This window comes from Muntiacus reevesi, chromosome 6 (assembly GCF_963930625.1).
Source record: "Muntiacus reevesi chromosome 6, mMunRee1.1, whole genome shotgun sequence".
NCBI classification, from domain to species: domain Eukaryota; kingdom Metazoa; phylum Chordata; class Mammalia; order Artiodactyla; family Cervidae; genus Muntiacus; species Muntiacus reevesi.
In genome coordinates, this window is record NC_089254.1 from 12,960,298 (window position 1) to 12,973,647 (window position 13,350).

The following is a 13,350-nucleotide window of genomic DNA, read 5'->3' on the forward strand; positions in this document are numbered from 1 at the left end:
ATGTATTCTTCTGCATTTGGATGGAATGTCCTGATGATATCAATGAGATCCATCTCATCTAATGTATCATTTAAGACTTGTGTTTTGATGACCTGTCCATTGGTGCGAGTGGTGTGTTGAAGTCTTCTACTATTATTGTGTTACTGTCAGTTTCTCCTTTTATGTCTGTTTTTGTCTTATGTATTGAGGTGCTCCTAAGTTGGGTGCATAGGTATTTACAATTGTTATGTCTTCCTCTTGGATTGATCCCTTGATCATTATGTACTGTTCTTCCTTATCTCTTAAAAAATTCTTTATTTTAAGGTCTACTTTGTCTTATGTGAGGACAGATACTCCAGCTTTCTTTTGCTTCCCATTTGCATGGAATATATTTTTCCATCCTCTCATTTTTGGTCTATATGTGTCTTGAGGTCTGAAGTGGTTTCTTGTAGACACCATATATATGGGTCTTGTTTTTGTATCCATTCAGCCAGTCTGTGTCTTTTGGTTGGAGCATTTAAATCCATTCACAGTTAAAATAATTGGTGATATATATGTTCCTATTGCCATTTTCTTAATTGTTAGGGGTTGATTTTGTAGATCTTTATTCTTCTATTTCTTGACTATACAAGTCCATTTAACATTTGTTGTAAAGCTGGTTTAGCGGTAGTGAATTCTCTTAACTTTTGCTTGTGTGAAAAGCTTTTTCTTTCTCCATCAATTTTGAATGAGCTCCATGCCGGGTACAGTAATCTTGGTTGTAGGTTTTTCCCTTTCAGTACTTTAAATATATCCTGCCATTCCCTTCTGGCCTGCAGAGTTTCTACTGAAAGATCAGCTTATGAGGTTTCCCTTCTTTGTTGCTTTCCCTTCACTACTTCTAACATTCTTTCTCTGTGTTTAGTCTCTGTTAGTCTGAAGTATGTGTCTTGTGTTTCTCCTTGGGTTTATCCTGTATGGGACTCTTTGGGCCTCCTGGACTTGATCATTTCCTTTACCATGTTGGGGAAATGTTCACCTACAATCACTTCAAAAATTTTCTCATACCCTTTATTTTCCTTTTCTTCTTCTAGGATCCCTATAATTCAAATTGGTTGGTGCATTTGATACTGTCCCAGAGGTCTCTGAGACTATCCTCAGTTCTTTTCATTCTTTTTATTTTATTCTGCACTTCAGAAGATATTTCCATCATTTTATCTTCCAGCTCACTGATTCATTCTTCTCCTTCCGATATTCTGCTATTGATTCCTTCCAGAGTCTTCTTAATTTCAGTAATTGTGTTGTTTGACTCTGTGTGTTTATTCTTTAATTCTTCTAGGTCTTTGTTAATTGGTTCTTACATTTCCTCCATTTTGCTTTCAAGGTTTTTGATCATCTTTACTCTCATTATTCTGAATTCTTCTTCAGGTAGTTTGCCTATTTCCTCTTCATTTATTTGGACTTTTGTGTTTCTAATTCGTTACTTCATTTGTGTAGTATTTCTCTCTTTTTTTTTTTTTTTTTTAACTTCTTGTGTTTGAGGTCTCCTTTCCTCAAGCTTCAAGGTTGAATTCTTTCTTCTTTTTGGTTTCTGCCCTCCTAATGTTGGCCCCATGGTTTGTGTAAGCTTTGTATAGGTAAGATTTGTGCTGAGTTTTTTTGGTTTGTTCTTCCTCTGATGGGCAAGGCTGAGTGAGGTGGTAATCCTGTCTGCTGGCGACTCGTTTTGTATTTTGTTTTGTTTGTTGTTTAGATGAGGCGTCCTGCACGGGGTGCTATTGGTGGTTGGGTGATGCCGGGTCTCGCATTCAAGTGGTTTCCGTTGTGTGAGTTCTCACTATTTGATACTTCCTAGGATTACTTCAGAATTTTCCACAATTCATTGTGATCCACAGTGAAAGGCTTTGGCACAGTCAATAAAGCAGAAATAGATGTTTTCCTGTAACTCTTACTTTTTCTATGATCCAGCGGATATTGGCAATTTGATCTCTGGTTCTTCTGCCTTTTCTAAAACCAGCTTGAGCATCTGGAAGTTCATGGTTCACACATTGCCGAAGCCTGGCTTGGAGAATTTTCCAGTGGTCATGTACAGATGTGAGAGTTGGACTGTGAAGAAAGCTGAGCACTGAAAAACTGATGCTTTTGAACTGTGGTGTTGGAGAAGACTCTTGAGAGTCCCTTGGACTGCAAGGAGATCCAACCAGTCCATCCTAAAGGAGGTAAGTCCTGGGTGTTCATTGGAAGGACTGAGGCTGAAGCTGAAACTCCAATACTTTGGCCACCTCATGCAGAGAGTTGACTCAGTGGAAAAGACCCTGATGTTGGGAGCGATTGGGGGCAGGAGGAGGAGGGGACGACAGAGGATGAGATGGCTGGATGGCATCACCGACTTGATGGACATGAGTTTGAGCAAACTCTGGGAGTTGGTGATGGACAGGGAGGCCCGGCATGCTGTGATTCATGGGGTCTCAAAGAATCAGAAACGACTGAACTGAACTGAACTAAGGGTTATTTCTCTGGTGGTCTAGGGTTTTTAAGTCAGTGCCCCCACTCCAAAGGCTCAGGGCTTGATCTCTCATCAGGAACAAGGATTCCACAAGTGGTTTGTTATGGCATTAATGAGATTAAAATAAATACCCAAAAATGAGAAACCAAAGATGATCCCCAGACAAATGGCAGTTACAAAATCAGGCAAATAACAATTAAAATAATGGAATATACACATATACATATACACCCATAAGCAAAGTCAAAACAGCCCAACTAAAATAAAGTACAGTAGATTGACCCAGCAAAGAAAGGAAATAAAAAACTTTATTTACCAGTTAAGAACAAAACTAACTAAAGCACAAACTGGGAAACAAAACTAAAGTAAGGTGCCAATTGGGGAATAAAGCAATTTAAATAAAACTAACAAGTATATTGAGAGGAAAGGAAAGAAAGAAAAGAAAGAAAGGATATGCAAAGTTATAGAGGTAGCTAAAGAAGATTTATATACATTAAAGATTAACTGCAAGGGGAAAAGAAGAGTAGGAAAAGCAAGCAAAGGAATAAATGTAGAAAAAATAATACTAGGTTTAAAAAATTTTAAAAAGAGAAACAAGAAAAAAAAAAAAAAAAGGAGAACTCCACAGAACTGCAAAAGCCCAACACAGAAGCAGAGATTTATAACAACAATAAAAAATGTGACTGAGGGGGGGAAAAAAGCTCAAAAGCTTAATTAGATTTCATAGTGCCAATAAAATTGACAACTACAATTGTCAATTGTAGAGAGGGGGGATAAAAAGAAAAAAAGAAAGAGAAAAAAATCCATAAGAATCTACAGAACAAGTCAAAACATAAAAATAACAAAAGTTTGTCTTCAGTCACTGCTGTCTGAGTCCTTTCCCAGCTGGGAGTCACAGTCCACCTCACCTCCCAAGGATGCCCTCCAACTCTGGGCTGATCTCTGGACCTGCCATGGGGGCAGCTCGGATTCTGATCTGGTCCTACTCCTGAGTGTTCTTGCCTCCAAGTCCACAGCTATCAGAACTAGTGAGTTTTCTTTTGCGGGAGCTCTCAGTGACCTTTTATACATTCCACAGACACAGTCTGCCCAGTTGATCGTGTGGATTTAATCTGCAGCTTGTACAGCTGGTGGGAAGGTTCTGGGTCTTCTTCCTTAGCCACAATGCCCCTGGGTTTCAACTGTGACTTTATTTCCACCTCTGCATGTGGGCCGTCCACTGGGGTTTGCTCCTGAGCTTGCCCTGGAGGGTTTGGGTTTGCCCCAGTGAGGGCCAGGTGTGGAGGCCGTGCAGCTGCTTGGGTTGCAGGGGTTCTGGCTGCACCAGGCCCTCAGGGGAGCTGGCAGCTGGGGCAGCAGGAAATAGTGCTCTAGAAGGGTATGGCCACCAGTATTGGCCAATACGCTCCAGTGTTCTTGCCTGGAGAACCCCTCTGACATAGAAACCTGGCAGACCATAGTCTGCAGGGTCACAGAATTGGACACAACCGAAGCAAACCTGCGCATACAGACACAAGACTTTTTTTTGCCTTGGCAGCTCTGCCCCTGTCAGAGTTGGGCGTGAAGGTGGCAAAGCCGCTTGGCTTACAGGGACCCTGGCAGCGCCAAGTGTGCGGGGACACGGACTGCCTCCTCTGCAGGAGTTATGGCCCTCTCAGTCTTTTTTCGAGCCTCTCCTAGCTGGCGATCAGAAGGCCTTTTTGGCCAGTCTTTCTCCGTAGCTCCGCCCCCTCAGACACTCAGAGGGCTCCCTTGCCTGGGGTCCTTCTCTGTAGATCAGCAGGTCAGGCACTTAAAGGGGCACCCTGGGTGGGGTCCTACTCACTAGTTCAGCGTAGGCATTTGATGGGCCAGCCTCTCTATTGTTCAGCTGCCAAAGCAGGCCTGTGGGGTGAGAGAGGCTATGGTGATGGCCCCACTCACTATGGGTGACTCAGCAGTTATCGCCTTGCTTCCATGGCTGCCTGGCTTTCCTCCACAGGCACTTCCCACCACAATCTCCTCCCTCACATCCCCTCAATCCATCTCTCCTCAGTCAACAGCAGCCTCTGCCCTGGGTTTGCTCCACAATCCCGAAACTCCAGCTCCCAGCTGCTGCCCCTTCCAGGGGACCCGTGTCCCTGTCCGGGGTATGCATGGCTGCGGCAAGAGCTATCTCGCTCTCATTCCATTTAGGCTGCCGCAGATCAGCTGTTTCACTCTCAGCCTTAAATGTTTCTCCTCTGACTCAGACAGTTGCCCCAGTGTGGGGGTCAGACCCCTGCTTCAGTTCCCCCCCCCACCCAGGGCAGGTCCAGTCCTACTAACACTCCTGTTTTCCCCCTAGTTCCTTCTCGTACCGAGTTTTTCGTGGGTCTATATATTCTTTTCCACTGGTCAGGTCCTCCTGTCCGTTCTCAGCTGGTGTTCTGCATGCACTTCTGTGTCTGAAGGTGTATTCCTGATGTATCCATGGAGAGAGATGTACTCCACATCTGCCTACTCCTCCGCCACCTTGTTCCTTTTAGTAATATTTTTGTAAAGGCTTCTGTTTTCCACATAGCCCATTCATGTGCAGTAGGTCTTTTAACCCTTACATAGTCCTGGGAGGCAGGTTATTACCCTCACTTTATAGATAAAATAAGACTCAGAAAGCAGAAATGACTTCCCCATCAACAGTCAGCCAATAAGAAGCAGAAACAGAGTTTTCAAGCCACTGTTCTTTCTACAGAGCAAAGACGGCTCCCATGTACCTCCCTCCTGCTGTTTATCTGGTCTTTTCTTCTAATCACACTAGCACCCCTTCCAGCACTGGCAAAAGTCTTTTGTTTCTTTCCTCCACCAGGCCAGCAGCATGCTGGTGCCAACAGCAGCCCCCACCACTCCACAGTCTGACTGGGGTCAAGGAAATAGTCTGAAGTCTGTTCCTCAGCCCTCCATCTCCAACCCAGCTCTCTCCCAGCGCTTACTCCAGACCTGCAGCAGAGAGGAGGAAAGCTATAGAGAGAGAGAGAGAGGGAGCGTGCACCTATGCTGAACTCGCTGAAGCTTACAGGCTCTCCCTGTTCATCCCAAGCAAATGCAACCATAACATCCTCGCCAAACTGACTCTCACTGGATAAATCAACACCACCATGAGCTAGCCACTCATTTATTATTTGTGGATTTTAACAGGGACATTTTGATTGGGGTTCCATTGAAAAGCTGTGGTTACAGTGATGCTAAGAGGAATTAGGTGACAGAAAGGGAAAAACCTAAAATTATTCCCGGGATTTTTAAATATTAAATAACCTTCATGAAATGCTAACGGAAAGCATCTGAGTTACTAGATGATATGAAACAAATCAGGTAAGTCTATGTGTTTTGCCTTTATCCTGGCTGGCCTAGCCTTAAATAACTGCCAGGTTAAATGAACACGGAGGAATGGGTGGAGAGGGGAAGGGCTAACAGGATAAGTCTATCACAGCACTTTACCTAGACTTTATGTAATTATTACCTTCATTTCTCAAAAGGAAAATCAAGACCTGAAAGGATCACTAGCTTGGTTCAAGACAAAAGTGGCAGAGCTGGAAGGAGTGTCACTCTTGTTCAGTCGCTAAGTCGTGTTCGACTCTGCGACCCCGTGATCTACAGCACACCAGGCCTCCCTGTTCCTCGCCATCTCCCCAGGTTCATCCAAGTTCATGTCCACTGACTTGGTGATGCCATCGGACCATCTCATCCTCTGCTGCCCTCTTCTCCTCCTGCCTTCACTTGTTCCCAGCATCAGGGTCTTTTCCAATGAGTCAGTTCTTCACATCAGGTGGCCAAAGTACTGGAGCTTCAGCTTCAGCATCAATTGCTCCAATGAGTACTCAGGGTTGATTCCCTTTAGGATTGACTCGTTTGATCTCCTTATAGTCCAAGAGACTCTCAAGAGTCTTCTCCAGCACTACAGTTCAAAATTCTTCAGTGTTCAGCCTTCCTTATGGTCCAACTTCCATTTCCATACATGACTACTGGGAAGACCATAGTTCCTTTGGAAGGAGCTACGTCTCTCCAATTCTAGAACCATCCAGAATAGATGGTGCTCTATTACACCATCTGTATTCCCCCATCTATACATTCCTTACAAGGAAGACAAGCCCAAGAATCAATGAGAAACAACAGAGACGTTTAAAATGGGTGCATTAGCCATTTCCCCTGAATGCACAATTTGTGCAAAGGAGCTCCGAAATTCTTTATGGCAAAACTGTTTACACCAAGTTCACACACGCAGACAACATACACTAGATACTGCACAGTCCGAGAGAAATGGGGCACCTTCTGCCCCATGTAGCTTCAGTAACCAGTGTGTGAAAAAAAAAAAAAAAACAACTTACCACTGCCCCACCACGTCCTGGCTTTCCCTTCCTTCTAAAAGACTTCAGGGGTTTCTGCAGCTTAGCAGCTGACCCCTGTGAAGATGGTACTGCCTTTTCAGAAGAACGTGGCAGTGGGATAACAGGCACTCCCAGTCCAGCCAGAGGGAACCATGTTATTTAGAAAAATAAGGTATGCACATACCATTCCGAACTGCCATCTCACGTGCTACCTCTGGATTTCAGCCACTCCATGAGCCCAGGGTAAGGAGACAAGGTACTGGGGAACAGAGCCCCCTCTCTTCCTAGGCATTGTATTAATGTCTTCCTTCTATCTGGAGAGGCACTACTGACTGAAGGGAATGCGCTGGACAGTCAAATCCTGTCTGCCTCTCCCCTTCTCTAACCCTGTGGCTAAGTCATGCTCCATCCTTCCTCACCTTAAACCACCGTGTCAAAACTGTCGAGCCCGGACTCCTCTGGTGGTTCGGTGGTTAAGAATCCGCCTGCCAATGTAGGGGACACAGGTTCGATCCCTGCCCCAGGGAGACCCCACGTGCTGCAGAGCAACGAAGCCTGGGCACCACAGCCGCTGAGCCTGTGCGCTAGAGCCCGCGCTCCATGCCAAGAGAAGCCACTGCAGTGAGATGCCCACTCCCAGCAACCAGAGAGTAGCCCCTGCTGGCCACCAGGAGCAGGAGCTTGCGGCACAGCTACCAGGACCCAGCACAGCCAAAGATAATTTAAAAATAATACTAATAAGCCAGAAACTCAATTTTTCACGAAGGGAGACATTTTTTGAAGCATTAGAGCCTGAAAACACTGGGATATCTTGTTCAAAGGGACAGCCTAGCTTCTTAAAAAGCATTTCCATCTACTTCATTCTTGGGGAAAAACTCCAGCTGGTCGCACAAGTCTGCATGTCCTTAGGTGTGCACACACACTGCTTACCGAAAGTAACTTCTCCTTTGCCAGCTTTGTCAAACAGCTGGAAGGCCACCATAAACAGAGCATCCGGGGCACACAGGACAGATTCAAAGGCCACAAATTCTTGAAAGGATATTAATCTGCAACATAAGACAAGCACAAAACATAGAATCAGTAGCTTGTGAAAGATAAAAGCACACACAAATATACAGTAAGGGAAAAAATAAAACATCACTGTCAAACACCAAAATTTAAACCTAACAACATGTATATAAACACTTAGCATTCCCTTTTACACAGAGTGGACTGAAATAACAACACAGAATCTAAAAGACACGACAGATTTGAGGATAGGGTGACACATTAAATGCATTATAATTTCAAATGTAACTGTTTTACCCAACATACACTACTTTTGTTTCAGGCATGTTGTTAAGATTCTAAAATTAGAGCTTAGACACTTTAGATTAATACAATAACAAAACAGCCAGCTCTGTCACTCATTCGTACCTTTTCTACACCATGTAACATGGTTCACAAAAATTTACTCATTCCTGGCATCTGCCGACCTCATGCAGATTAAACTAAAGGATGACACTGGGGTGAGGGACAAAATCCAGATAAATTAGACTTGAAATGGGGCTTCCCCAGTGGCTCAGACGATAAAGAATCTGACTGCAATGCAGGAGACCCAGGCCGGGCTCAATCCCCAGCTCAGGAAGATCCCCTGGAAAAGGGAATGGTTACCCACTTCAGTATCTTGCCTGGAGAATCCAAGGACAGAGGAGCCTGGTGGGCTACAGTCCGTGGGGTCGCGAAGATTCGGACACGACTGAGCGACTGATGCTTTCATGTTCAGACATGAAAAGTAACACCAAGGCACTTGTAGTCTGGTAAAACAGATTAATCCTAATCGAGGCTACTATACAGGGCAGATGAGTCATACGACAGGCATCAGTATGACAGTAACGGAATTTTGATCAGAAATCAAAGAAAGCTTTGTGGAGCGGGTCTCAAAAATTAGTGAAGTTCTGGTGTGCAGTATAAGTGGCGGGGGGTGGGGGGGTCACCTTAGGGGAAACGGCTGCAGAAAGTCAGGTGCAAAAAAGTACGGGAGTTTGTAAGGGAAACAGCGAGGAGCTAATGTTCTCTGGACAGGAAAGTGCACCAGAGAACACTGTGGAATGAGATTTGAAGTTGAGAGAGCTAAGTTTCTGAACAAGGTCGTGATCTGATCAAATCTATCCATCAGGAAGAACAAAACAGGCCACAGAGGCTTTGACTTCCAACGAGTAAACAAACCCACAGAGGCTGTCTCAGGAAAGGTCTTTGCCACTATTTTGTACTATTGTTTAGTCATTGAGTCGTGTCCAGCTGTTTGCGACCCCATGGACTGTAGCCCACCAGGCTCCTCTGTCCATGGATTTCTCCAGGAAAGAGAATTGGAGTGGGTTGCCATGCCCTCCTCCAGGGGATCTTCCCATTCCATGGATCAAACCTGCAGCTCCTGCTTTGGCGAGTGGATTCTTCACCACTGAGCCACATGGGAAGCCCTGTTTTGTATTATAAACATCCAAATATTTCAGTGATACATTGGGATAGTCCAAGTCTTGAGGAGATAGAGAAAGAGAACAGGAGTGGTTTCCTCTGCTTCACTGAACACTTACTTCTGAACCTTCAATAGAGAAAACACATTTTTATACAGAGCACGAGCTACAAAGCTAACTTTGCTATTTCCCGGAATGTCACCTGATTATAATGATAATGCCACCAAGAAGGAAAACTCTGGTGTGTTCATTACCCCGACTCTATGTTGCTCACACCAAAAACACACCCTTCCGAGTGCAGGGGAACATTCAGGAACAGCAGGTGCTATGGAAGAACACTCGCCCAGAACATTTTCTCCTCAACGGTTCAGTCTGCCGCACTGAGGATCTGGCTGTGAGCAGGACCAGGCGTGGGTGGGCATGGGGGTGGGGGGGAAATGCAAACATGGGGTGGGAGGTTCTGGCTGGCCTGGAGTAGCTGACAGCTGCTGGGGGTGGGAGGTGGCCACATGCATCCGTCTCCCCAGGACACAAGCTGCGTGTCAAGTAAAAAGAAGAAGAGATAAAGCATTCGGGGGCACGGTGATTTACGCTGCCTGGAAGAATGTAGGAAGGTGCCACAAAGCTGTGGCATTTAAAGAGCACGTTTTCAAGCTGAAAAGACTTTAGGAATCATCAACTTCCACCTCCTCCTTTTACTCCTGAGAAAACCAGAAGATGTTATGGCTTGTGTGAGGTGAAACAATTGGCTTCTGACATTTTGGCCTGAAAACAAAGTATCCTGGTTCCCATTTGACTGAGACCGCATTCCAAATGGTGCCGGAGGATGGAGAGGCGAGAGAAGGGGAGGGGGAGGACGATCCACGCGGAGGAAAGAACTCCAGACGGAAGTGATGACCAACGGAGTGTGCTGTGCTTGGAGGAGGGCAGAGGCGCTACCCACCCTGCATCTAGTGATCCTGCGGAGTCAAAGGGTGATTGGTCTGTCATGCGAGCCACCTGTGAAGGCCTAGAAAGACCAGCTGGAGCATCCTGATTTTTTTTTTTTTTGCAGGCAGTAAGAAATCACTGGAGGTTTGGGGGTTAAAAAAATATCAGAGTCAGATATTCGTTTTAGAAAAGGAACTGGGGTACAAGATGAATTTAACGAGGAAAGATGAAACATGGTGGGGGGGAGATGAGATGGGGGTAAGAGAGCCTAACAGCTGGAGAGAGCAGGGGTCTAACCAGAGCTGGAACACTAGGACAGGAGAAAGGGGAAAGGAGGGTAAATACAACTGCCGCAGGAATGACTTAGCACGCATGCACTGTAAATGCAGCTGCCCACAAGCATTCACTACAGAGGCACGCACGCCCAGCTCCAGACCACGGAAGCACAGAGGAGAAACGTGCTTCTGATTGGCTGCTGGCTTCTCACCGCCACCCATCACGCCCTGGAACCCCCTCCGAGTAGCAGCGACAATCCCACAGCCACACTCTCCCCAGCTTAACCTTGCTGGCAGTTTGTCAAGGCAAAAAAAAATTCATGTTGGCTAAAATCACCCCTGCACAGAGGGTAGTGAATTAAGACAAATCACAAAGTGTGAGTAGAAATGGGACATCTCTTTAATATGAATAAAGGAAGACTTAAATAACCAGAAAAAGAGAATCTCGTCTCTCTTAGAATGGAATGGGAAAGCTGAAGACCATCTATAGGGGTGAACAAAGACTCCTCTGGCAACATCAGAATGGTTTCATAACTGGCCAAAGAATGCAAAATGGTATTTTAGGCATGGTACAGATACCAAAAAGGTATGTAATTTGCTAATCCTGTTAGATACAAGTATCATGCTGATGCGTCTACGTAGGAGGTATACAGATGAACCATGAAATAATAATGCTTTACTGTTCATCAGCATCATTTTGGATTTTCAAGGTAATCTGACTAGAAGGCTATCAGAATAATTATAGAGGACTATATTTATTTACAGCGTGATATCTAAAAATGTGTGTATGTATTTTTTTTTATATAAACAGTACTCCACTCTCACAGATTTAATGGGATTAACATAAATTACAACAGAGGATCCAAGCGTAATCAATTTCAGACTGGCTGGTGAGCTCACTCACTTCCTTTTCTACCCTCAACTTCCCAAACTGCAACAGGGGTGTGCAAGACCTCAGCCGTGTCTGCCTCTTTGAGACCCTGTGAACCGCAGCCTGCCAGGCCCCCCTGTCCGTGAGGTTCCCAGGCAAGAATACTGGGGTGGGTTGCCATGCCCTTCTCCAGGGGATCTTCCCGATTCAGGGATCGAACCAGCATCTCCTGCATCTTCTGTATTGTGATTGGCTTCTTTGCCACTGAGCCACCAGGGAAGCCTGGACAGTGGTAGATGCCCTGTCTGACAAATCACACAGCTCTGACAAGCTCTGTGACTGGTCTCTAAGGGAGAGTCCCACTGGGACACTGATGCCCACCTTCAGCAGCTGACTGACAGTGGGGTGCGGGTCAGCTGACATGGACGCAAACACAGAAGTCACATTGTCACATACACCACTCAAGAGTCAGGGAGAGCAGGTTTCCAAGTGCACTATTTCATGGTTCTGACACGAGCAGAGTTTTTTTTTTAAGCAAATCATTTTTGTCCTCCAAACCACCAGAGCTATTGTTCTTCTGAAAGCCATTTATAACAGCACCTGCAAGTCCTTTAAAGTCTGGGTAAAACAACTGAAGCACTACACACTGCTTTCACACACCAAGCCGAGGAGGAGGGGATTAAAAGTGGAGCGCCTCCAGACATTACACTTGGGATGATGCAAGACTGCACGTCTACTGCAGACAGAGGAAGACAGCAGAGGATACGTGTACCAAAGTGATGGGAGTGCTTCTTTTTATTATTATTTATTTTTAATTGGAGGATAGTTGCTTTACGATGTGGTGGTGGTTTCTGCCATTCAATGATGGGAATCGGCCATAAGTGTTAAAGTGTGTGTGTGTGTGTGTGTTCCGACATCCCACCCCCCTAGGTCTTCACAAGGTGCCAAGCTGGGCTCTCTGTGTTTACGGCAGCTCCCCACTCGCTGTCTATTTTATACCCAGTAACACACATGTCAATGCTACTCTCTCAGCCGGCCCCACCCTCCCCTTCCCCCAGAGCAGGGCTTCTTTACAGTAGCATACTGTAGGCCTCCTCTCCTGCCCTTCTCATCTTGCAAGGGCTCACTCTCAGCCTGGAGAGACTTACAATAGAGAATACTGTAAATACTGAAAATTATGATATTATGGGAAAAGTCATAAGCAACGTAGAAGTAGAGAGAAACTGCTATATGAATTCAGAGGAGGGAAAGAGTGCTGTTATAATGAGAGAAAGGAGGAGATGAGAAAGAAAAATTAGGAACACACGGCATCAGAGGCAAGCTGTGACCACACGGCCATGTAATATTGGTCTCATGAGAGAGAGCAGATGATCACGTCGAGAGGGCAGGCAGGGGATGGAGAGACCACGGACTCCAGTGGGGCTCTGCTGGCGGGTCTATGTGCGGAGCGCAGGCCCGTGCCATGAACACACGGAGGGAAAGTACAATTTCTGCCCCAAACACCTGGAAGTCTGAGGCTGGGGAGGGGAGGGGCAGATGGTGAGTCAGGAGCCAAGGAACGAAGACTGCAGATGAAGAGCCACAAGAAGTGCAAGCAAGCTAGAGTAAGGGCAAGTGCAAAGGCAGACACGGTGCTTGTAATAGCAGATCAAGTCTGGAACGTGTAGTGATGTGATGGGTTTGGGCTTCAGACCATTCGATCTGGCAGAAGAGTGCAAAGTGAACTGGAGGGAGAAGAGCCTGGCTACGCGGAGACTGCTGGCTGAATCCAGGGAGGACTCCTGAAGACCTGAAGGAGAAAGAACGGCTCCTGATGCCACAAGGATCGAAGCACACGGCACTCGGCTCTGCAGAGGGCAATCCAACAGCACAGCAAGCCCGGCCTTTTTTTCAATCGGAGGGTAACTGCTTTCCAGTGTTGGGTCGATTTCTGGGGCACATCTCCGTGAACCAGCTCTAAGTGTACCTCCATCCCCTCCCTCCTGAAGCTCCCTCCCACTCCTCTAGGTCGTCACAG

The 13,350-nt window shown here is 45.9% G+C and overlaps 1 protein-coding gene across 2 annotated transcripts in view; it reads right to left on the bottom strand.

Moving 5' to 3' along the window:
• Positions 1-13,350, bottom strand: part of SLC25A13 (solute carrier family 25 member 13) — a 224,425-nt gene that overhangs the window by 134,507 nt on the left and 76,568 nt on the right. For both annotated transcript variants that reach the window (XM_065939668.1, XM_065939667.1), the window contains exon 4: positions 7,735-7,850. In XM_065939668.1, the coding sequence (XP_065795740.1) occupies positions 7,735-7,850 (116 nt within the window). The remainder of the gene's footprint in view (positions 1-7,734; positions 7,851-13,350) is intronic.